Below are 26,611 nucleotides of genomic sequence, written 5' to 3'. Positions count from 1 at the left end.
CATTATGAAATATACTCCTTTTTCTTAATTATATTTTATGCCAGTTGAAGAGGAAAAGCAATTGGTAATGCATTTCTCCTACAAGTGACTTAAACTTCACTCTTTCCTATATGTGTCATAGTGTAGTAAATGTATTTTAATGAATGTGTAATATAGTTATTTGTACTAAAATTTATGATGTCTTAAAAGAAACTTCCATTGTCACTTATGATAAATCTAGCTAAGGTGGGGAGTGGTCAGAGGAAGCAAACTACATTTAGAAAGAAAAGCTATAATTATCAGCCTTAATCCTGTTGAGCCTCTGGGTTAAGGGCAAGTTTTTTGGTAATATCAATACCAACTACTTTCTGGAAAAATAATATCTCCATGTAAATTTTTAATATATTCAATTATATCTATCTACTCCTGTACAATAAAACATGTCATTGTGTTCCTGAATTTCATTTTTTATGTATATCTGGATATCAAACTTCAGAACTTTGCTGAATCTGAATTTCCTTAATTATGCTTTTCATTCTATTTACCTTTGCTCAGTTATCCCTTATTCTAAATACTCCTAACAGAAAAGGATTTATCTGGTCTATGTCTCTGCATAATCCTATTTAGTTATTTAAATAATTAAGAATTAGTAATTAAATGAGAGTCTAATTTCCCTTATTATCAAATAAGTATTTTCCTTTTTTGTAAGACTATAGATTTAAAAGCAGGCCAGAACTTATTTTTTTTTAACATCTTTATTGGAGTATAATTGCTTTACAATGGTGTGTTAGTTTCTGCTTTATAACAAAGTGAATCAGTTATACATATGTTCCCATATCTCTTCCCTCTTGTGTCTCCCTCCCTCCCACCCTTCCTAGCTAGGTCACAAACCACCTAGCTGATCTCCCTGTGCTATGCGGCTACTTCCCACTAGCTATCTATTTTACGTTTGGTAGTGTATATATTTTTTAAAACCATAATCTAAATATGTGGTTATTTACTTCTAGAAAATAGTTTAACATAAACTAGAAGAATGTTAGCTGAGACAGTGTAAACAACACAGAAACCTGATAGAAGTATCCAGATAGTTCAGTCTGGAGAATGACTTTTCCAGAAATAAAAAGTTGAATTATCAACTTCATCCTCAGTTATTTGGTTAATTATTGAAACTCTTAACATTTGATGTATAAACATAACCAATATAAAGTCCATAAATAATGGAATTGGCAGTATTTCTAGTCATATTACTCTGTTGGTCATAATCACATTTTATACATTGAATATTTTAGATATACAAACAAATGTGGCTTAATGAGTTAAATTATTATTATTTTTTTTAAATTTATTTTTGGCTGCATTGGGTCTTTGTTGCTGTGCGCGGGCTTTCTCTAGTTGCAGTGAGTGGGGTCTACTCTTCGTTGTGGTGTGCAGGCTTCTCATTTCAGTGGCTTCACTTGTTACGAAGCATGGGCTCTAGGCAGGTGGGCTTCAGTAGCTGTGGCTCACAGGCTCAGTAGTTGTGGCTCGAGAGCTCTAGAGCACAGGCTCAGTAGTTGTAGAGCATGGGCTTAGTTGCTCCGCAGCGTGTGGGATCTTCCTGGACCAGGGCTCGAACCGGTGTCCCCTGCATTGGCAGGCGGATTCTTAACCACTGCGCCACCAGGGAAGCCCTAATGAGTTAAATTATTGTGTAAGTTTCTCTTTAAGTAATTTTAAAAGGTATAAGTGATTTTTAAAAATAACTGTTTTATAAACTAAGCCTCAGGGGTTTTAGGTCATTTTTAAATCTGTCAACAATAATTAACTTGTTAAAGCAGACACATCAAACAAACGAAGCAAATATGGCCATGATTACCTGGTCACCCCTGTCTGGTCTCCCTGAGTCCAATGTTTTAAAGAATATTTGTCTCATTAGAAATGTTAAGCAGCCCCCTTGCAAAGGTCCCCACTCTTCAGAGTAAATTTTCCACTATCTTATTCGTGTCCTTAGCAGGTGGGCCCAGATTAAAAGTTGTACTTCACAGAAATTATATGACATTTCAGTTTGCCAAAGAAATTCTTCATTCTTACCAACCAGTTCATAAATATCATTTGTCTACTTTGGGTCCAGCCCCCCGGGATAATTGTTAAAAGAAAACACATGAATAGGGATAATATGGAGGAAGAAGAATCAGCGAAGGAAACAGAAGAATAATTTTTATTATATCAAGAGGACTGTATTTGCTTGTTTTTCTGCATCAGTTAGTTTATGAGATGAGTCTTGAACAGAAAATGAAATTGCCAAGAATGTCTTTATCAGAGATTTTTTTTTTTGACTGTATCAGTATGGGTTTATTGAATTGTTTCTTCAAGATTAGATTCAAGTCAAACTTTTTAATAAGAAAAGTCGGGGGTGATGCTGTGTACTTCTGTTGGGTGTCATGGTATCCTTTTGGCCTATTGTCCATGATGTCAAGCTTGATCACTTGGTCAAGGGTGATCTGGCAGTTCTCTCCACAAAGGTCCCATCTCCCTCTGCAACAGATAATATCTGCAGCGCTAGGCTGAAACCAAGTGTGTATTTTTGTCAGAGATTTTTTTTAAAGCATCCTCATGTTTAAAAATTCTGTGTGGGGCTTCCCTGGTGGCGCAGTGGTTGAGAATCTGCCTGCCGATGCAGGGGACACGGGTTCGTGCCCCGGTCTGGGAGGATCCCACATGCCGCGGAGCAGCTGGGCCCGTGAGCCATGGCCGCTGAGCCTGTGCGTCCAGAGCCTGTGCTCCGCAACGGGAGGGACCACAACAGTGAGAGGCCCGCGTACGGGGGGAAAAAAAAATTCTGTGTGTATCTTAAATTGAAGGTAGTGTCTTATTAACTGTATCTTATGACACTCGAAGTCATTTTCCAAAAAATATTAATACTGTCATAGAACTACTGTTAAATGTTTTAAAATTCTTCATCAAAAAAAAGTGAGTTGATATATTTGGATAAAGCCACTGATGACTTTATTGCTATCCTGTGGTTAAAGTTTATGCCGTCATGGACCTTGAGGGTATTACACTAAGTGAAATAAGTCAGATGGAGAAAGACAAATACTGTATGATTTCACTCATATGTAGAAAATGATTTCACTCCTATAAAAAACAGTCAAAAAATCAAAATAAGTAAACAAACCAAACCTAGCAAAATAAACACATAGATACAAAGAACAGAGTAGTGCTTACGAGAGGGGAAGGGGGCAGGGGAGGGTTAAATGGATAAAGGAGATCAACTGTATGGTGAAGGATGAAAACAATTCTTGGTGGTGAGCACGCTGTAGTGTATACAGAAGTAGAAATATCAGGCTGTACACATGAAATTTGTATAATATTATAAACCAATGTTACCGCAATAAAAAATAAATTTTAAAAAACATATGCCTATCTTGGAGGCACAGGCTGTCTGAGCACCATATTCTAGAGTAGAATACTACTCTAGATCTTAAGCATCTTCATCTGTCCTAGTCTAGCATCCCAAACCTCTCCTTTAGGTGTTAAGAATGTCTACTCAAGTTCCAGTGGCTCCTGGGCATATTTTTAAAATTAGTTTGCTGTTATAATTCATTTAAAATGGAATTTGACATTCTACCTTGAACAGCCTGCTAAGTCAAGGGGAAATGACTCTTGCTGACCAACCAGATGATTTCTGGCTGAACTCTTTTTTTTTTTTTTTCATGAAGCTATTTATTCTTGTTATTAAAAGTTGGACTCAAGTAATCCTGGTTATTCTGGAAAAAGCACCTTGTAGGGATCATTTAATCATCCTTTTCGACAGTCACCCCTCCGTGAAGCACCTTTCTTCTCTGACGTTAACGTATGAAAGTAGAGTTGTGGAAACAATGGTATATACAAGGCCATGGTTAAAAGAAGAAGATAATAGTAGTCAAAAGAGACATTGTATTTATTGGGAAGTCTTATTGAGAACATTCTTGTTTTCTTCACATATGGTAAGGCAGCGTATATTGTAAGAAGTTCACCAGCAACTCCAACAGGATATAAGATGATAAAAAAAAATTATATTGGTTTTACACTGTAACGAGCCACACCGTAAAGATTCTTGAACTCACTTGGACCCCAGCCACAAGCACAGAAGTAGGTACAATTCCCATTAAACAGTGGACTACCTCAAGCAAGGCAGATGTCTGGAAAAATTTAAGTGTCTTCTGAATACTTTTATACAAACCTTTGTGTGTTCCTTTTTCCATATAAAAACGTATCATGGCAATAGCTAGTACCAGCCACCCCGCAGGCATAGCAATGTTGTAGAAGGTGAGCCAGGCGGTGGCCAGCAAGCCCCGGCGCCTCCTCTTGCCCGCGGCCTCCCTCTCCTCGCCGGCCTCCCTCTCCTCGCAGGCCTCCGAGGCGCCGCCGTTGGTGCCGGCCTCCTCGCTGGATGCCATGGTGGCCGTGCAGACGGGGGACGTGGACGAGAGGGGCAGGGGAGCGGGAGGGGGCCCGGCCGTCAGGCGCCCCATGTGCCGCGCGCAGGGGTCTCTGAACTGACTCTTCAGCATACTTTTGGAAGACCTGAAAATGTAGGAAAGCAGAACTAAAGGATTTTTAAGGATAGATTTTCTCTTCCTACACCTTCTAGTTTCTTGATGTGTAATAGATGCTAGCACATCTTTATTAAGTTGATGTTCCTTGTCCTGGAAGGAACAAGACGTGTAGCTTGTACAGCTTTGTTCTATTCCCAACGTTGCTTCCTTTTGCAGAATAAACAGCTGACTTTGGCTGATGTTTGCGGATACCTGCAGGATCTGATGTTGACTCAGAATAACAGACAAACCCTTCTTTTGACCTAGAGTTTTTGTTCCTCTGCCAGTTCAAATGAGGCTCCTCTTTTGTTCTGTGCAACCACAAACTGCCTCTGCTGTCTTCTCTAGGTTAATCACAGACAAGGCCCAACTGTTTGATATGTATCAGCTGAGAGTTAAACAAAAACCCAGACCTAAATCTCAAATAACCAGAGGAAGAAGGATGCCTCCTTATCAGCTAATGTCTTATCAAGTACCTATTGGGTCTTTGAATGGACTTGGACCAAGCACCTAATTGACTGGTACCACTTGGGATATAATTTATAACACATGGTATTAGGAAGCCTATAATTATTGATGAAAATGAAGATACAGCCACAATTTTTTAAAAACCACTGTGGTGCTCACTATCTCAGTATGCTGGTTAGACCTTTAAGACAGGTCACATTAATACACATGTAAATTGTATGTTAGTAGGAAACCACCTATTATCAGTAGAAATAGCCCCATTTTTTAATAAAAATCTCTGTATCTTAGAATTACTTGTTGGTGAAATGTCTTGAAAAGATTCACTCCTGCCTTATTATTGCCTGCCATTCTCATGCCCTGGTAACTAACTATAGCCTTTTACTTTAAACATTTCATATTAGCTCATCATTTCACCAGGCCAGTTGTCCATACCCCAAGTTTGGACATTCTGTGTTATAACAAACTTCCTTCCAGTGCTGGCAGACTAGCTGTATTTGACAACATGCCTGCACGTAGCCCCACACAGATAACTTTTTATGGAAGAGGCATTAAAAATCCCATTAGAAGCAGGTAATTCTGACTTTAAACAACAGTCATAGGTCAGGGTTCTGAATGAGATTCTAGCACACCCTAATTTAAGGAATTTTGTAAAAACATAATATTTGCAAGGTATCTATAATAATGTCTAGCACACATACTAAATTGCAGTTATTCTTATCATTTGACACCGTTCACTCTTTGGTTTGCCATACAAATTTAAGATTTAGTCACACTGTCCTTAATCTTAACAAAGACCATTCTTTATTTTAATTCTAGCAAGGTCCAGGGTGTTTGGTTTTCTTTTCTCCTTTTCATTGTGACACTCAGGAATGTGTGAGATAAATGGTCCTGGAGAGAGTCAGGAATCACTGATTTGCTTTCAGATAAATCACCTGAAGCCTCCTAAATATGTGAAGTTTTGTTCAGAGACATACAGAGGTTCAGATTCTATTTTTCTCACCCTTTATAAGTCATATTAGCAGAAAAATTCTTCTTAATATCAAACACAAGCCACAGTTCGCGCTGTTATCCTCCCACTCAGGGCCAGTGAAGGTGAAGAGCTCTGAAACAGTCCTGCTTTTATGTTTAGAGTAGTTCACATCCTTCTTTACCCACCTCCTCCCGAGGCCCCAACCCCTAGTCCCAAGGACCTGGTATTTAAATTTCAGTATACAACAGTGTGCAGTTCTAATTTCCTAAAAGGTACTCACATATTTACTCAGACTTCTGCTAGATTATACCAGGGGAAATAGACTCATTTAATCAAATTCAAACCATAGACACTGAATTAAACATTTCCAATATGTTCATTGGTAACTCTGATAATCAACTTTTATTGAGTACTGTGGTTTTTATGCTCTTTCTTTTTTACTTTTCAACAAGATAATTGTTTTGATATATTTCATGTATAGTTTTGAGATAGTTTTCCAGATTAAACCTCTATTGGGCTGCATATAGGAAACAGTGATAGATAAATGTTTCTCGGGACTCAGGAGATACAGTGTAAAAGGATCAATTCTGCCTAAGATTGGCCATGTTAATTCTCTGATTCCAAAAAACTTATGTATTAGCTGTTAAAAAATACTTTAAGATGAATATATCATTTTCTAATAATTTCTGATTATTTTCAGAGTGGTACAATAACAAATTCCTTTCTGACTAGTGACCTCTATTCATGGATGTATTGCTATAAAATAATCCACCCTTATCATTCATATTTCTGGGTAGTTGAGTAAGGTAGGAACTATTTTTGATATGCAGGAGCAAATACTGAAGCAGTGGGGTTCCATGCACTTTCTGTCAGCAAAGGTATCAACTGTCAGGAACCACTGATAAGTCCCATTTCAAGCCAGTAGAGTCTGGATAATACCAGACTACAAGACAACAGTTAGTGTGTGTGAACTGGCAGTACTGCCAAATTGAATTACCATTCTCACCCAAAATAAACAGACTTGAAGTTAAACAAAGCTGAGTCATCCATCTGCAAGGTATGTAGTGGGCTTAGCTAGGGAGAGAGACCTTTTGATTTGGCAAAGCAATTTTAAAACTACTGCCGTCTCTCAAAGCCAGATGTTGAAAAGGTCAAAGGGAGCTTTAAAATATGATAACGCTGTCTTGGAGTTGGGGGACATATGGTACTTGCTAAACAAATGGCAGACTGAATGAATGTTAGGTAAGGTTTGCTCTACTCTGGAGCCGCCCTTAGCACAGAATAAAGAACAGCGCTCCTATCCTGACTTCACCAGTAATTTAATCTCACCAGGAAAAGTAACTTAAACTCTTTGGTCCTCAGTTTCTCCATGTGTAAAATAAGGAGACCGTAAAAGATGCTTTTTCAGTTTTGTCAAGCTTCTTAAGATCCCATGACCATAAAGGGCTCAGAGAGTAGATAGAGGATCTTGGTTCAAATAATCATTTCTTGAAAAACAAACTGTACGAAAAATGGTTTTATTTACAGCTTATGAGCCTATTCATTATCTTTTTTTTTTAATGGACTAAGTGTGAAAGTCTTTCAGGTACAGTGAAAAATAGGACGGGAATAATTACATTAGAAACCTCAAATGAGAACCAAAGTCACAGAAGGGATTTTGTTAAAATCAGAAACTCATTGTGTCAATTCAGCAACCACTAAATTATTAGCATATCCTTAGTTTTAGGTGTATTTGTCTTATCTCCTCAACTATAGGTTGGATTATGAAATTGCATTTTCATGGGTTAGAAACAGTCAAGTATTATAGATGTGATCTCCCTGGGAGCAGGATGCAATGCTGGATACTCCTCCCTTGTTCCCTGCAGTTCTTGATATAATGCTGGGCACATTTGTTCTTTGACAAAATGTATTGAAAACAGTATTTGGGAACAGAAACTTTTTAAAATCACTTAGTGTAATATATTATTTTAAAGAAGAAGAAAATGCTACCCCAAAATTTCTCAGAATTGTAGTTCTTTTGATGTTCAGAATCACACTGAGGCATTATACACAAAAACAGTATGCTTTGTGAGCCACAGAACTTCAGTTGAAAATTTTCACTTTTTAGCACGCTAACTATATATCTAAGTTAAATATCCTGTTTAATGGCCATTTATAAATTCAAACACTACCACTGGTCAGTTTTGTAAAATAGAATAAAAGGATGTTATCTGCAGTGTAAGTACAGCACACTGTCGAATTCTTTTCCTTAAGGTGCATAGTAAATGTACAGATAGTCATAGGCAACTGTTTTGTAATGTATTACATTTCTAATCTGTTATTCCTAACCTATTATAAATCTTTGCAGAGACAGAAGAATTGAATTTTTCTAATCTGTAAAATGATGCCAACTTCAACAAATAGGCATTCTAAATAAAATTTTTAAAAAGGAGCAAACTAAAAAAAAAAAAAAAAGAATATACTTTGAATGTTCTACCTACCAGTGAAAGGAACTGGTCTGATAAAATTTATAGGAATAGTTCTTAGCAAGTGAAATTAACAAAAGGGAATAAGGGTGGTTCTCAAAATTCTAAAAACCTGAATGCATTGTTCTTTTGCCATTCTTGTTGATGGAGCTGTTAACATTTTTGGAAAACAAAATTTTTTAAATAGTTAATGCCGACAAGAAGAACTTAATGCAAAGGAACATAGTAACAGTAATACCAGAATATAAACATGATGTGAATCTGAAACATAATCCCTACATGTATTACTTTGCTGTGTTTGATAAGCTTCAGTCTCTATAAGAAAGCAACTTGCACTTGTAGATTTAATCAGTGTTTATAGAAAAGTGTCATGGCTTAGCCAAATTAGAAATAGAGGACTTCCCTGGTGGTGCAATGGTTAGAAATCTGCCTGCCAATGCAGGGGACACGGGTTCAATCCCTGGTCCAGGAAGATCCCACATGCTGCGGAGCAGCTAGGCTCACACACCGCAACTACTGAAGCCCATGCTCCACCACAAGAGAAGCCACCTCAGTGAGAAGCCCTCACACCACAGCGAAGACCCAATGCAGCCAAAAATAAAATAAATAAATAAATAGATAAATTTATTTAAAAAAAATAGACTAATTGCAAAGATGTTTATAGGTCATGCTTTTAACTTAGGTCTTACACAGTGTAAAACTACATTTTTCGTGACATCACTCTGCCATTTTAATTATAGAATTATCACATTTTAGATCATTTGGTTTAATATTTGTCAATAACAGTTTATGCTGAAACCCACAAAACCTCCAAATAATATAGTCTAACACCCTGTATTTACAAATGAGGAAACTGAAGCCCAGAGAATTTAAGTAGCTTTAAGTTACTTAGAATTAAGGCATGGCACAAGTTGGGACTTGGACATGTGTATTGCTATGGCTAAGGTGCCATTTGTTCTCCTTTTAACTGGAAAATGTTTTCCTCATATATTTATACCCTCTCCAAAATGGTGTAAAGATTAAATAAATAATGCTCTGACCTTGGTGCTTGGAATGAAGTAGACAGAAGACTTTTATTGACATAATAATGTGTTATGAATATATTTACAAGTTGTGTCTAGATTTGATGACCATAGGCAGTTGATGATTTATTGACCCCAGGACAAGTCTGTCATACTTTGACAAATTTGACAGTTTTCTGAACCCTTGGAAGAAACTTTGAAACAAAAACCTATTAGATACACTGCCTGTCTTATGATTGATCGTTTATTTGTTTGTTTGTTTGTTTTTCCTGATAGAAACATGAGTTCAGCTGGCCCTGAAGGGAGGAAAGTGATGAGAAGGTGTGATGGACTGATTGACTCACTGGTCCATTATGTCAGAGGAACCATTGCAGATTACCAGCCAGATGACAAGGTGATACAAGAATTAGATGTCTCTCATATTGAATTACTTATTTTGTCTTAGTAAGACTCTTCAGAGTATTCTTGAAGTAGCTGTTTGGGTTTGGCTTTATTTATTAACTGATTTGCTGAGCTTAAGATTTCCCATACATGCTCATAAATATTAATATCTATCTAGCCTCATTTTTTTTTCTACTTTCCAGACCCAAATTTCTAACTGTTTAACAACTCTGGATATTTGAAAGGAGCCCAAATGCTACATATTCAGCCATGAAATTCATCTCTTCCCTCATCTCTGAACTTACTCCTCTGTATAAACCTTCTTAATAATTATTACCATCTACCAAATGAAAATAGAAACCTGAGTAATGTTGGACTTCCTCTCTTCCCTCACATCCCACATCCATTGGACAACAAATCTTGTGCATTTTACTTCTGAAATGCTCTTTAGTTTAACCAGTCCTCTTTAATGCTACTACTGCTGTCATAGTTTGTGCATCTTTTATACTGATTATTGTAGTCGACTGGTCTCTATAAGCAATATCTCCTCCTATTTTCCAAGTCCACGTGGCTACTAAACAATGTACCTAAAATCTAAAATCATTCTGAACACTCTTTAAAAGTAAACTAGAACTGCTCCTCAATGTTTTAAAACATTCAGCCTCTACTTCTTAGCATTGTGCTCATGACCATTTATGATTTAGCCCTAGCCTTTCTAGCTGTACTCATTTCACTCCCCAGCCACCCTGCAGTCCAAGCGCACCCTGTTGCATCCAATTAACCTTGTAAGATCTAAAGCCTAAGAGGTCCTGTGGTATAACACTTGCAAAGGGATATCTATATGTATATGATCAATATTCATGTCCTGTTTTCTCAGGCCACAGAGAACTGTGTGTGCATTCTTCATAACCTCTCCTACCAGCTGGAGGCAGAGCTCCCAGAGAAATATTCCCAGAGTATCTATCTTCAAAGCCGGAATATCCAGGCTGACAACAACAGAAGTATTGGGTGTTTTGGCAGTAGAAGCAGGAAAGTAAAAGAGGTATGTTGGGGGAGGCCTTTGAAAGTATAAGTGTGTGTGTGTGTTTCTGAGTACTTAGTGTATGTCAGGCTCCATTTTAAGTTTTTTTAAGCCTTGTATCTACCCTATGAGGTATGTATTATTAATACCCTCGTTTACTGATGAGGAAACAGAGGGTACAGAAAGGTTAATTCAGAATAATTCAAGTTAGTGGAGGAGATGGAATTGAATCCCAGATAATCTGGCCCCAGATTTACACTATTAGCCATCAAATCATAATGCTCTATGCCCTGCAGGTTAGGAAGTAAGCTTAATGCCACATGGCCAGTGGCATAGCATTGTTTTAACATTAAAAGCAGCCCTGACATTCAGCTTTAAACATTCTAAAAACAAACTTTTACATCCGAAAAGCAAACCCCATACATAGGAAGGACTGCTGTCCAGACTGGCATTTCATGAAATAGAAGGAATGTGATCTCTCCTACTCCTCAAGAGTATCACGGTGTATGTGAACTTGGAGGACGACTGGTAAATTTAGAATCCTGATGCTATCCTGGACAACTTCACAAGACTCTGAGGGAAGAGGCCTGTTTTTCTTATCTTCAGAGTGGATGTGACTAATTTAGCTTTTAGCTTAACAGCAGCCTGAAAACTATTCTAGAACAGTCAATGCTTAATTCTCTGCATTCTCTCTCGCTGTGAAATGTAAAGTTGTGAGTATGGGGTATTGTGAGAGAGAAATAGTCATTATGGGCTAAAAGTTAAATGATTGTGAATCATACATATTTGCTTTTTCATTTTTATTTTAAGGGCTTCTTATTATGCTAATTATTAGTCTCCCTAGACAAGACAGTACTTCTGGTCTCTTGGTTTGGGTGTGGAATTATAGAAATGACTTGAAGGCATTAATTTTGGATTTCATCGTGTGTGTGGTTAGCAATACCAGGACATGCCAATGCCAGAGGAAAAGAGCAACCCCAAGGGCGTGGAGTGGCTGTGGCACTCCATCGTGATACGGATGTATTTGTCCTTGATTGCCAAGAGTGTCCGAAACTACACTCAAGAAGCATCTTTGGGAGCTCTCCAGAATCTCACGGCAGGAAGTGGACCAGTGAGTATCATGCTTACTTTTAAAAATAATGGCATTGTAGACACACCTACATTAAATTCAGAAATGACAGTGAAGTAAGAACATAAGTTTTCTCGCTTCAATCAAGACGGTTCTCAGGAATTGCCAGAGAGAGTTCAGCTTTGCAGGACTTTCAGCCTCAGCTTCTGCAAACCCAGGTCAGACTGCGAGTGAAAGACTCGTTGGTATTTATGAGTATCAGTCAGAACTCTTTCTGTTACAAGTCTCAGAATCCTACCTGAACTGGCTTAGGCAAAAGAGAGGAATTTCTTGACTCATATAAATGAAGAGTCCAGGGTGGGTTTTCCTTCTGTCATGGTGGGACATAGGTGCCCAGCAATTGTATTTGTGATTCTCTATCTCTGGACTCTGTTTTCCTCTGTTGGTTTCATTCTCAAAGGCTAGCCTCATATTACGGCAAAGATAGCCACCAGTGATTTCAGGCTTACCTCTTATCCAGCTCAGTGTCTCCACAGGAAAAGAAACTACTACTGTTTTCCCAATAGCTCTGTTAAGAACTGGGGGAATGAGTCTCACTTGCCCATTTCCAAACCAGTACCTGTGGCCAGGAGCCTGTGATGTTCTAATTGGCCAAGTCTGGGTTATGTGCTCACATGTGAATTTCAGGGGCAGGGGTTTCAGTGAGCGAGGGTCACTACCACTTGTACCACATGGAGTGGCTCCCTAATGGAAAGTCAGAGTGTTGTTACCAAAAGAAAGGATGAACGCTAGAAGGCAGAGACAACACATGTCCACTGCAGTTGGAAAGGCTATCTGTGCTTTTGTGTCCCAGAAAGTCAACTATAAAATAAAGAGTTACTTCTCTTTCCAGATGTACTTTATACCAGCAAAATCAAAATATTAAAAAGAGTAAAAACTTACAAGGTCCTGTGATAAACCATAATGGAAAAAAATATGAAAAATAATGTATATATATTTATAACTGAATCACTTTGCTGTACAGAAATTAATACAACATTGTAAATCAACTATACTCCAATAAAATAATTTTTTTAAATTACTTTAGAAAAGAGTAAAAAGTTGTTCCTTTCCCCATGTATTTTACAGCTTGCAACATAATAAAGGATTCTATAAATATTTAATTATTTGAACTAAGCTTGTATTCTTTGCCTTGATCATAAAATGATTAAACTCTCCCCAAGTAGTTCACTCTATGGCCAGTCTAATTATCCATCATCATAGAGGAAAGCACTCTTGTTGATAACAAAAATATTATTTATTCTTTACTTGAGAAACCATGTTCATTCTTTAATGAACCATGTTCATTCTTTGCTCAGTTTTGAATTGTGAAATACTAAAACCAGTATTTCTCTAATTTTAACACCGTGGTTAAGAATACAACCCAATTTTAATCTCTTTGAAATTCTTCAGAATGTACTTGTGCGCAAAGAGAAAGAAATGGGGAGTGACCAGGGAGCCCTGACAGACAGAAAGACATAATTTACTGTCTTATCTTCCCATTTCCCCATGCTTGGTTTCCCAAAACCATTTCTTTCATTTTCCCAAACTACAGAAGCCCTCTTATTAACTGACTACCAGCCAACTTAATAGAAAAGATCAGAAATTAAATTGCTGTATCTGTATGTATTTAATCTCACTGTGCTCTGAGGATGGTTCAATATGAGCTAACCCTTTAAGCTTGGATTTTAGCCTCTTCCACTCCAGAATCTTTCATGGAATCCAAACTATCCAGAGGTGTTTCCATGTTTCTGTCAATACAGGAATATTTGCCACCCAACATACAAGAATATGCCATTCTGAATATGTAGTTTATTCAGACTACATAATTCCTTTATTCATTTATCAAACAAACAGTATTTGAGCACCTTCTACATAAAAGGCACTAGCCTAGTGCTAAGTATATGGTGGTGAATAAGACAAAATCCCTGTGTTTGGTAATAATCTAGCTGGGAAAAAGAAATAAACAAACAGAAATCTAAGAGTTCCAAGTCCAAAAGGAATCCAAGCAATGGATTTTAAATCATACCTAACCTTAGACCAGTCCAGTCCCCTGAAAGGAGACCTACACTAAACTGGTATTAATCCATACTCAAGGCTATTAGAGTTGATCTTGACTAGAGATTTATAGGAGAAAATCATTAGCAGCATGGGACAATGATATGAGGACCCTTTGTTCTTTTAAGTTACAAGATGCTTTTTATTAAAATTTTGACTTACATGTATATTTTTTCTAATTATTACTTTCCCTAATTTTGCTATGTTTAGATGGTGTGATAAAAAAATGCCTGGCTTTGTAATTTCTAAAAGGAATCACTGAATAGAAAAACATGAAAAGCAGACCATTAAACATAGTTCCAAAAAATACCCAGTCCATTCACCTGTGTTCATAACTGAGACAGCACTGAGCATTGATGGCCATGTGCCTTAGATGGCAAAGAACCTGAACTGGACTGAATAGCTTCTAAACGATAAATTCTATAATTTTAGTATAAAATTATGGCAGTAATTTCTTGCTGGTAAGAATACCTTAATGTAAACTTTATTAGTTCAGGTATAATGGTCATTATTTTTTAAATGATACCAAAAAAACACAAAATAATAAATAAGGAAAGGGGATGGGTTGATAAAATTTACCCATTTAGCAAATTCTCTAAGGATAGTGTAAAGTATAAAGTATAAAGTACAGTATAAATAACTCCTGGGGGTGTAATGTACAGCATTGTGACTATAGTTAACAATATTGTATTGTATATTTGAAAGTTGCTAAAATAGTGGATCTTAAAAGGTCTTATCATAAGAAGGAAAAAAAATTTGTGACTATGTGTGATGATGGATGTTATCTAAACTTATTGTGATAATTATTTTGCAATATATCAACTCATTATGTTGTATATACATGTAAAATTAAACATTCATTGTACAAGTTAAAAATCATTGAAATAAACAGTTTTCAAGTTTCTAAAACACTTTAAAGGCACTTAATTTGATGTCCAATGAAAAAAAAAACAAAATGTGTTCCCTGTCTCACACCTTACACACAAATCATCTCCAACAGCAATGAGATTTAAATGTGGAAGGTAAAACAATAAAGCTTCTAAATGATAACATAGAATATCTTCCTGACCTGGAATAGGGTAAGATTTCTTAACAGTAGACATAAAAAGCACATAAAGTCAATATTTTATAAATTGACATTAAAATTATTAACAAGCTATCAAAAGACAGTAAAAAGGCAAAGCACAGAGGAGGAAAAGATTTTTGTAACATATATAAGTAACAAAGTTGGTATCTAGGAAATAAAAGAAAACTCATCGATTTAACAATAAAAAGATAGACAACTCAATAGAAAAATGGACAAGAGATTTGAACAGGCACTTCACAAAACATAATGTATATATGGCCATTAAACATTTGAAAAGGCGCTCAACCTCAGGGCAATATGAACTAGAAGTGCTGTTTGTAAATAACTAACAGTCATTCTCACAAATTCCCTAAAGCTGGAATATGAAATCTCTATTTGGTAAATCTGATTGTTTATTTTCCTTTATGAGCAAATTCTAAAGACCATTCCACATCAGCCTCTCCCATTTCCCTCAATGAATCAGAATTCTGTGATCATTTTTATATACTCGGCCTTGAGATGACAAAGAAAACGCTATGAGAGAGATAGAGCTGGACGACATTGACTCAGAAGAGCAGAGCTTTTGCATATGAGGAAAGATAATCACTTAGATGGGCCATTGGGAAGAGAGAGGGATGCTAAATCTACCTCCATGTCCAAGGAGGAGTTGTACAGAATGGCTGCAGGTGAAGGATTCTTCCCAGAGGAAAGAAAAGAGTCTAATGGAATGTTCTGCAAATTAGTGAAAGACAAAGTGTAACTTTGGAACAAACATTGCAAAATAGTGGTTATTAAACTTCTTTGAGTCATGGACACTTTGAGTATCTAATAAAAGTTATGGACTCTTTCCCTGAAAAAGATTACTATAAACACACAAATAATTTTAAGGACCTCCTGTTCCCTCCCTGAAACCTATCCTGGATCCTGTATTAAGAACCCCTTTTTTAGACGGTACGGTGGAGAATGTAAGGAGGGCGCTGTGCAGGAGGTAGGGGAAGCAAGCAGAGTTTAGATAAACAGAGAAGATAGACACCCTGAAGAATGATCAAGAATACACGGATTTTTGGCATGGTAGCCTCATGTTAGCTTCAAATAAAAATATGTAAAGTTGCAGACACAAGCTAAGGTCTTAGTATTGTTGGACGTTTGCTGATGCTAGGAAGGGCCTAGTTGGTACTCAGACCCTGTGAAAGTAGGTGACCAGCCTAATTCCAAACAAGGTTTGCCTCTGGTGGACCTAGACCTGGACCAGCAACTTACCCATGCAGCCTCTGATACAGAGAATAGAGTTACAGGTAATCTGACTAGCCATACATTCCTTTCTTTAAAAGCCCAGTATCTCTTTCAGAATAAACTAGCTTTTTAGAAATGAATAAGTTTATTAAATATGTAAAATGCCAAAATTTGAACAAGACAAACAGAGAAGATGAATAAGCCAACAACCAGTAAATACATTGAAATAGTAATCAAAGACATCTCCCTTTAAAATTTTTCTCAGCTCAGTTGACTTTAGAGCTAAGTTCTACCAGACCCCCAAAGTTGAAATTATTCTTATATTACACAAATAGTTCAAGAAAATAGAAAAAGGGAAAAAAACTTACCCACTAAATTTTATGACATTAGTGTAACTGTGATTGTAAAACGTCCTTTTCTTTTCACAATGATGAACTGAAAATGTGAATAAAAAGATTATGATAAAAAAGAAAGGAAAGGGAAAGACAGACCCATTTTATTTATAACCAGATGCAAAAAACATAATAGCTAACCAAATCCAGTGTTATATTTAAAAATACTGAATAAACTGTCTGTATCCAGTAATTAAATTGAAAACCTAATAAGAATTTAAAGAAAGTATCTCTAGCTTTTAAAACATCTCGCTCAATCTCTAGTAATCTACAGAAATTAAGAAATTTTAACCGTGAAGTAAAATACAATAGTATTTATAGAATATGTCTCACAAAACAGATGCCAGCATCAGTAGCTCAGACAGTTGTCCAGAAAGAAAATGGCCTTCAGCACACACGAAAGATGCTGCATGTTGGTGATCCAAGTGTGAAAAAGACTGCCGTCTCTCTGCTGAGGAATTTGTCTCGGAATCTTTCTCTGCAGAATGAAATTGGTAAGTCAGTATAAGTCTCTAGATGTAAAGTGTATATATTGAAAATACAAATGCAATAAAACATTGTCCTTATCACATTCTTTTTACAATGATGAGCTGAAAATGTGAATAAAGAGCAAAATGTGATAAATACAACTGGTTTTTGTGTACCCAGACATCAAGCGTTGGCTTTCGCACTGGCCTCAAATAGGATTTTTCTTAATATCCAGCTTTGTTTTTGTTCTAATTACTACCAAAGAGAAATTTTAGACCGTACTAATAATTAATGAGATAGGTAATATATTTGATATTTCCCAGCCCTCAGCTATGCCATCCAGTGAAGTCTTTAAGCCATGTCTTTCAGAATGTTCTCTGTGTGGCCTGCTTAAGCACCAGTCTTCTGAAACATTAAAGAAACACACACACACAGCGGTTGTTCACCTCAGAACCTTGGCCATTGTTGTACTAGAAAAAAATGGTATGGTTGGACAGATAATCACAAAAAGAAGGAATCATGAATATAACAGATTTGGCATAGGTTTTAGAATAAATATGATGAAACACACTTGCCCCTTTTTTTCTAAGTCCGTATTATTGACAAAGATGATAACTATGTTATACTTTCAAATAACATTTTTCATTCATTTTCTTTATACCTGAAAATGTGTTTTGAATTAAGTCATAAACTATAAAATTAGATAATAGGAAGATAATGCTAAAATTACTCATGCTTTCTAATGCTCCATAAATTAGTCATTTCTAACAATTTAAAACTCAGTTTTTCAAAAATTCCACTAAATTTTTTTTTGTTTTTTTAATGAATTGGATTATTTTGAAATCTACACACACACACACACACACACACACACACACACTGACACAGTGCCAAAAGGTCTGTGGTTATGTTTTAACAATGTCATTTTCAAAAACAGCCAATAGTACAACATGGAACAGGAGGTTTCATACAATGCCTTTGTGCCCATTATGAACGTAGAGAGCCTGGAAATTTTTCCGTGAATCTGAAAGAAACCTTGCCAAAGGCACTGTCTCAAAATTATGAAAGTGTTCTTCTCATTGTCTTTCATGGACTTTTGTGCTGCACTTCAATCAGGTGTATTATCCTTTGACTTATTTTTTCTCAAATGAAATGTTAAGTCCATCTTTAGAGCATAGCTGATGAGAAGAACTGCGCTCTGCACACTGTGCCTATGCCTTCAGGGCAGAAATGCTGTTGTCATAAGTTCCACAGTCCTCCAGCTGTTGGAACAATACAGCTGTAGCCCCACAATATATATAAGGTGATTTCACTGATCAACCTCCCCATGATTGTTTTAAGGACAATCGTGAGAAGAGGCTTCAGCAAGATAAATGCAATTTTTGAATTCCAAATTGGCTTTATGTCAAATATGTAATTTGAGTAAAAGTACTTGTATTAATTCAGGGTATTAATAGCCAGGAATAAATGAAAATCAGTTTGAAATACAAGCTTTGTGTTTTTCATGAGAGATTTCTAGGCCAAGTAAAACTTCCCATGGGCTGACCTGGAATGAAGTCATCACATTTCACTTAGATTTAACAGAAATAAACTTGAAACATATTTTCTTAAAAACTTGAAGATAGGCAACTTAGCATGGTGACAGAGTAACAGGTCTCATGCAGAAGACATTGGTCTGCATCCTATAATGTTACTTTGCCACATGTCACCTTGGATAGTCATTTAACTGCCCTAAACCGAATGAAATTAGTAATCACTATAGAACAGTGTTTTTCCAGGGATCAGATAACATAATGTATGTGCAAGCACCAGCATTAACTAAAATCTCCTTCAATAATATGACATTGAGCTATAACCCTCCAATATCATGATAGGGCCTTTGATTTTATATTTCACTATTAAAGATCTAACTTTGTCTCAAAGTGAATGTATTTACTCAGGCCCTCAGGGTGTGTGTGTGTGTGTGTGTGTGTGTGTGTGTGTGTGAGTAGAGAGACGGAATGACCCCTCCTTTACTGTACTGTAGTGTTTAACTTTGACGATATAAACAGTTATACTACTCTTCTAAGAAAAACAAACATGATATAAAATGTTAGAAATTCTAACTTCTCTTAATTCTCACTCCTCCTCAGACATAACCCAAAGTTTCGACCGTAAAATTGATCTGTAGAATTGAACATTCTTGTTGGTCATACTGAGGGAGGAGAGGTGGAACTCTCTCAGCAGGGATCAGTCTCAGCGTGGGCAGCCTGGTCTCAGCCAGCCATTGATGCACCCTGCAGAGAGATCAGTTGTACATTTTCTGTTGTGATTGTCTCACACTTGTTTTCATGCTGTCGACCTAAATTCAGCAAAAGGAAAATTCAGGTTCTCAAGGCCTTTCATTCTGTGGTTTAACTTACTAAGAGGAGGAAGCCTTCTGGTAGTTACTCACATCTGTGGAGAGCTTACTATGTGCCGGGAACTGTGATACAGTTAGCACATGGTAACTCATTTAATCCCTCAAAACAGTCCTGTGAAGTAAATACTATTATTATTCCATTTTACAAATTGGGAAAATGCAGCATAAAGAGGTTAAGTAACTTACCCAGACCACACAGCCATGAAGTAGCAGAGACAAGACTAAAACTAACAAAGTGTAGCTTCAAAGACTGAGCTCTGAGCTCCTAACACTATGCCAAGATGCTTAGACAACAGTGAAAAAGGAAGTGTTCAGGCCTTTGAGCAGAAGGTATGTCTTTCCTGTCAATCAGGTCCAGGTATTATCAAAGGAAGACATATGGTTCCGTTCCTTTTATTGAGTACCTTTCTATTTTAGGCATAGTGATCGATGCTGGAAATCCAGAAATGAATACAATAATTGTCCTCAAGCAACTCATGGCTCCATTTGGAATTCAGACAGGCACATAGCTAATTACAGTCTGGTATCAGAGAGAGAAGTGCAGTTCAAGGTGTCACATAAACTCAGATGAAGAAAATAAAATTAGGCAGAAGTATTTGTACAAAGCAATAGAAGCATGCTCTCTATCTTTCAAGGAGAGTCCAAAGTAGTTACAGGGAAAAAAAGCATACATGGAAAGAACTTTTGCAAAATATCAAGTATAAATTCATATTGCCTGAAATATATACCATAGGACAAAGTATAATGACATCATCAAATATTAATACCTCTCTTGTTACTACAGAAAAAGCTAAACGAAAACCCTATAACCAAGATTTTATATATGTAGTGAAAAAATAAATTTTAAATAGTTTCTTTACCTTTTTTTTTAATAACGGTTATTTACGTATTAAAGAAACTTTGGGCAGTACAGATAATTTTTTTTTAATATTTTTAAGTCACCACTAATACTATTGTAGAAGAACAAGGGCTGTTACTGTTTTAGTGTATTTCTTCTCAGGTTTCTTGTATATGTGTTTATCCTTTAAGTATACCGGTTATTTTCACATAGAATATTAACAAATATTTTCTTGTTATTATACATGCTTCATAGATATGTTTTGGGGTGCATAATATTCTTTGCAGATGTGCTTTAGTTAATCATATTCATATTAGTGGGATGTTTAGGCTTTTTAAAATTTTTTATGATATATATAATACTATAATAAAGATCTCTGCTTTTACCATTTTTAAAGTGATGTCTTCAGGATGAATTCTCAAAAGTGGAAATACTGAATCAAAAAATGTGAAAATTTAAAAAAAATTTTGACATTTCTGTCAAATTGCTTTCTGGAAAGATCTCCAGTACACTGAGCACAAAGTATCATCTTTTTAAAAATCTTTTTTTTTTTTTTTGGTAATTTGAGTATTAAAATGGTTACATCCTTCCATACGTTTGTTAACCAAATGTTTCTTCTTAAATGTTATTGGGATCTTGAGGTTAAGAAACAATCTTTTTAATCAAGTGTTCTTTTTTCTTTCATTTGTAGCCAGAGAAACTCTACCTGATTTGGTTTCCATAATTCCCAACACAGTCCCAAGTACTGATCTTCTCATTGAAACTACAGCCTCTGCCTGTTACACATTGAACAATATAATCCAAAATAGTTACCAGAATGCACGGGATCTTCTAAACACTGGGGGCCTGCAGAAAATTATGACCATAAGCACAGGTGACACGTAAGTCCTTTAGCATCTGCCTGTCAGCGTCTCCCCTTTCCCCACCACCACTCTCATATGTAAATAATGCAGTTGTGAATGTCCAGGCATTGAGTACCATGGGCAACATGGCCAAAAAATAAGATTGTAAAGGCGGACCGGATCATCTGTTCCAGTCCTTGGTGATCAGGCAAGTGAAAGCTGAATCCTCTAAGCCAAGTAGTTGCTCATTCTGTTCTAAAATATCCAGAAATAGTAAAACTCCATAGCTTATCTGGGTCGTGCATTCCAGCATTTTATTGACCTAATTAATTGTTTCCCAGAATCACAGCTGTGATTTAAAAAGAGAAGAAAGTAAGCAAATTGGAGTCCTATGGACAAGGAATGCCCTTTTCCTCACTTAAATATGTGAAGCAGGTGTCACCCGTAATAGCATGAGGAGGGGAAGTAGGAGGCAGCGTAACAAGAAATCCTTGCTTTCTCAGTTTTCTTTATCACATCTCTTCCATCTCTTATTCTCTTTTGAAGTAGAAGGTTTAATGCATGTAAGTCATCCCACATCCTTGTGTCTGTGTCTTCAAATATTCCCCATTTTAAAAATAAAAGGTGAAGAAGAGAATGAAAAACATTGTGTAACCAAATTATTACTGTTAGTTAACTCAGAGTGATGGGATCCCAAGGGGGTATGAAGAGTATTATTTTTTTCTCTTTATATGACTCTGAATTGTTTGACTTGTTAAATAAAGTTAGTTTTGTAAGTAACCAAAAAAGAAAACAAATGTTATTATAGGCCAGTTCTAATGAGTTGCAAAGCAAACGGACTTGACCTGTAGTAGAAAAATGTGTGCTTGGCTGTGCAGAGGCTAGCATAGGGATCTGTGGTATCCCGAATGAGCACAACCCTTCCCCCCCACAGCCCCGCCCAATTTAGGCCCCTTGTGCTCTGCAGTTCCCCTTTGGCAAAGCTCACATGGAAGGAGGACTACATTCAGAGTCACATGATTAAAAGGAGCCCTAGTTAGAATGTCCATTTCCCAAAAGCAGGGAATATTTACCTGCTCCCAAGTAGCAGTTGCTCAGCCTTTGTGGAAAGTATGAATTATTGCTGCAAAGCAGAAACGACTATTCCAAGTTGTCATCCAAACTTCTAACCAAATCTCTATAAGACAGTATGACTTTAATTATTTGAGTATTCAGATGTAAGAAGCACATGGGAATACACCATCACTTTTGGAAATTTCTTGTAGCTTAGAAAATTACAGGGTGTGCTATTCTGTTATTTTTCATTGCACTGAGTGTCCCATTTGTAAGCCAGTCCTCATATGCCCTGTCTCCAAAAAGAAAAAAAAAATTCAACAAGGAACTCCTACCAGTTGGGTCTACTGTCTCTTCCTTGCTAGAGTGTTGTACAGCTAACCCATAATTTATGGGCTAGCCTGAAAACCAATCACCATTTACATTTCATCTTTGAATAAATGAGTTCCAAGTGCCAAGCAACCAACTTAATGAACAAACTTCATGACTATAACACCCTTGCAATTTAAGAACTTACAATTTTAAATATTAGAGATCCACAGTTTTCATGGATTTATTAGTACTTCAGTTATTAGCAAGTGATTCTGAAAAGTCCCTGAGGTACTAAAAAAAAAATCTGTAAGGTGCTAATTTTACTTACCCTCCTTACACTGCTGGTATGAAAGGCAAGGTCTTTTAGCTATTAAATGAACCCAGCATGGGCTTCTTCATACAGCTTTGCATTCTCTGTTCTTGGTTGCATGCTTACAAACTCCTGTGATAGGAAAAATAAAATCTTTGTTTCTTTGTTAAAAGAAAAAATGCAGCCATGTGCTAATTCAAGTGATGGAAGAGAGAGAAACCTAAGAAAGCCCTGATCCTTAGCCAGAAACAAGAAGTTTGAGACAAATTTAAAAGCAGAACATCAAAAACATATACAAATAATAATAATAAAGTTTAAATAAAAAGTACATATAATAATAATAAAGTTAAAAAAAAAGTAAGGGGACTTCCCTGGTAGTCCAGTGGTTAAGACTCCAAGCTTCCAATGCAGGGGGCTCACGTTCAATCCCTAGTCGGGGAACTAAGATCCCACATGCTGCACAGTGTGGCCAAAAAAAAAAGTAAGTACAATGTCAAATTCAGTGCGGACTTGGATTTATAACAGGAACACACTTTCCATTTGCTATATACAAAAACATAAATTTTGAAACTGTATTAAAATAACAGCTGCTCCAGTAAGAATTTATTAATTTGAAAAAGGTACATAATCCCTACATTCATGGAGTCACTAAGTCTAAGAGTTACACATATTTTTCAATCATACTTTCATGCGTTTGTACTATATAAATATGCGTGATAAATATACAAGTATTTTCTAAAAATATGTAATATAAATGTACAAATATAAATTTTATGCTATAAATAAATTCAAGAAATTATAAAACTCTAAGAATACATGCCTTATAAATATCAGGAATTTGCTTTATAAACTATTTGTTAGCACTTTGCTAGTGGTTTGAAAAGATTTTTAAAAAAACAAAAGCACCAACGTGGCCCCTGGCCTCCTAAAGCTCACCATCTAATCTCTTGTCATGGTGAGTGGCCTGACTTAATGGATGGCTCCTGAGTGACAGCAATTGAAGAAGATTTACAGAACGTCCAAAGACAGCATCCAGAAGCCTCATACTTTCTCACTGATCTCCGAAAAATGTCCTTTTCTTCTTTTCAGCTGTGCTTCCAACAAAGCAAGTAAAGCTGCTTCTGTTCTCCTATATTCTCTGTGGACCCACACGGAGCTCCATAATGCCTACAAGAAGGTAAGAATGCTAAAAAGAGCCAGATAATAATGTCCCGCTTGACTTGACCCTGGTGAGAATTCACTAAAAACTGCATTTTCTTGTGTGAAAATGTTGTTAACCTTTCACATTTCTGTTTGCTTATTCAAAGGCTCAGTTTAAGAAGACAGATTTTGTCAACAGCCGGACTGCCAAAGCCTACCACTCCCTGAAAGACTGAGGAACATGAAAAAGTGCTCTCAGAAATATGAACCTCATCATTCTCAGTCACAAAAAGCCCCAAAGGAAAACACCTATTTTTCTACTTCCCAGCCCAATAAACTTCAAAAAAGCGTGTCCTGTTGCTGTCCTTTTCTATATCCATGGTCCCCAAGATCCAGAAAACAAATAATCAAACTATAATTTTATTAGTTTTCCAGAGGACATTTGCAAGTTTGCCACCAGTGGATACTGGCAACAGGCTCGATTTTACCCTCTACAAATAGTGGTCTTTTTGATCACGGCTGACAGTGTATGTCCTACTGGAATCGAAATGTGAATTCATGTGGAATGGACGTTAACAGAATAAATAAGGAAGGAAGCTGCTGTATTACTAGGATTTTAAAAGTTTGATTTACATTTATATTCCTTTTCTGGTTTCCATGTTTTGTCACTCACATGCACGTTGCTTCACCATTGAGCCATGAGTGTCTTGTTCTGCAGTGTTGAAACAGAATGGAAACAACAAGAAATATTTGTGGGGTTATCCAGGTGAAAATGTAATGACAAAATTACTTGTTTGTTTACTTTGTGCTTGTTTTTATCCTCTTGAATTTTTTCTCTGATTTTCAATGAACTTAAGAAATTTAGGTCACAGAACATGCATGACTATAAGGAAAAGAAATTGAAAGGAAGTGATCATAGCAAATGTAAAAGTCTTTTCTACAGAGAAAGTGAACTATGGTTATGAAATTCAGTGTTCCCTCAAAATACTGAATAAGTAGGATTTTTACTCAAGGAAATACTTCACCTATATTAACACCATTAAATGCAAATCTCTTCTGACAGTAGCATTCAGTGTAATCTATTTCCTGGACTTCTTCAGCCACTGCTATGGGCTGGTGGAAGAATGGACTCTACTGTTTGGCTACAAAAGAAACCTAGGCCTCTCAGACTACTGGACCAGCCAGGGCCCTGAAAACACAGCTCATTTTAATGAAGTACATTATCAACCAGCCCTACTTTGCCCAACATTTAAAAAATAGAACCACTAAACTCATGTGACCTTCCTTAGGCCATTATTTTAAGTCAAGGAAAAGCTAGAAAAAAAATGAAGTTATGTTGAGGAAAAATGTGTCTAGGCTGTCCAGAAATGATACGAGAAATACTAATGTTTTAAAGTTGACAGCATCATCTATTGAAGTGAGTCTATATTAAGTGTTATTTTAACTGGGCTGTGATTAATACCATTCAGATAGAATTAGTCTTCTTAACTATAATTCTGTTATATTTTGCTTTTTTAAAAAAAATCTGACAATATCTGTTGTAAGAAAGTAAGAAGGAAAAAAATCCTTCAGCTCCTTTTGGCCAGAAAAGTGTAATAGGAAATAAATTGCCACTTTCAATTTGAATGTGTACTTAAGTGTTTATTATATTTGTTTTGTTTTGGTTTTTTTGGCCAGACAGCTTGTGGGATCTTAGCTCCCCAACCTGGGATCGAACCCGAGCCTACGGCAGTGAAAACACCAAGTCTTAACTACTGGACCACCAGGGAATTCCCAAAGTCTTTATTATATTTGGAACTTAAAATTTTTTCAATTTCAAAAGCTCAGTGAAGAAGACTTAGGTTACTAACCTAGTTCAAAATGAAATTATTTAGATACCAATTTTTAAAATACTGAAGAAAGAAATTATATCCCTTTTATCAGAATTCTGATGATAAGCATTTGGAGTATATTTATTCCTCCAGAGAATTAATGTATATTCAAGAAGTTTCTGTGTTTTTAAGACATTAGTAGAGCCTTCAATAATATTAAACACAAAATGAGGCAAAAATAACATTGCCTGCCTTGGTATCTGTGAGTATCTGATTTATTTGTGTATCTTGGTGTATGTGGTATGATTGACATGACATAAATTCAACTTTAATTACTAAGGGTTTAATACTTTGTAATTGCTGTATTTCTTCCCTAATTAGTCCTAAATTCTTTACCAAGAAACACTTCCTATAAGAAAGATGGGACTAGCTAGCGACTAAAACATGTGAAAATGGAGAGACATACAAATCTAGGTATTGCTAGATTTCAGTAAATTGAATGGGTCTGTGACCATGAAAAGATAGACTATGCTTGATCCCCATGTCCTGCTTTGTCCCTTTGTTTACAAAAACCTCACTTCTTTACTTTCTATGAACACTTCTGAGGGAGGTCCTTATGCAGTTGAATATCACTTTTTTTTTTTTTATATAAATTTATTTATATTTCTTTTTGGCTGCGTTGGGTCTTCGTTGCTGTGCGCGGGCTTTCTCTAGTTG

General features: G+C 36.3%; 1 protein-coding gene and 1 pseudogene across 3 annotated transcripts in view; one reads left to right on the top strand and one right to left on the bottom strand.

The window, feature by feature from the left end:
- PKP2 (plakophilin 2) overlaps positions 1-25,709 on the top strand; it is a gene marked incomplete at its 5' end in the record, with an annotated part of 86,579 nt that extends 60,870 nt beyond the window's left edge. Inside the window, 7 exons of one of the 2 annotated variants that reach the window (XM_082665858.1) lie at positions 9,737-9,854; positions 10,719-10,883; positions 11,800-11,973; positions 17,060-17,213; positions 21,118-21,307; positions 24,033-24,120; positions 24,251-25,709. In XM_082665858.1, coding sequence (XP_082521984.1) covers positions 9,737-9,854; positions 10,719-10,883; positions 11,800-11,973; positions 17,060-17,213; positions 21,118-21,307; positions 24,033-24,120; positions 24,251-24,319 — 958 coding nt within the window. In that variant the 3' untranslated portion in view covers positions 24,320-25,709. The remainder of the gene's footprint in view (positions 1-9,736; positions 9,855-10,718; positions 10,884-11,799; positions 11,974-17,059; positions 17,214-21,117; positions 21,308-24,032; positions 24,121-24,250) is intronic. The other variant, XM_082665859.1, reaches the window with a different exon arrangement.
- LOC309830300 (very-long-chain (3R)-3-hydroxyacyl-CoA dehydratase 1-like) lies at positions 3,753-4,412 on the bottom strand (annotated as a pseudogene). The gene has a single exon. The product of its transcript is annotated as a very-long-chain (3R)-3-hydroxyacyl-CoA dehydratase 1-like (transcript).
- Positions 25,710-26,611: the final 902 nt, after the last annotated feature.

Source organism: Grampus griseus, assembly GCF_964374135.1.
Source record: "Grampus griseus genome assembly, chromosome: 11".
Lineage (NCBI taxonomy): Eukaryota > Metazoa > Chordata > Mammalia > Artiodactyla > Delphinidae > Grampus > Grampus griseus.
The sequence above is the reverse complement of the archived record's forward strand: the minus strand, read 5'-3'. Positions and strand labels throughout refer to the sequence as shown.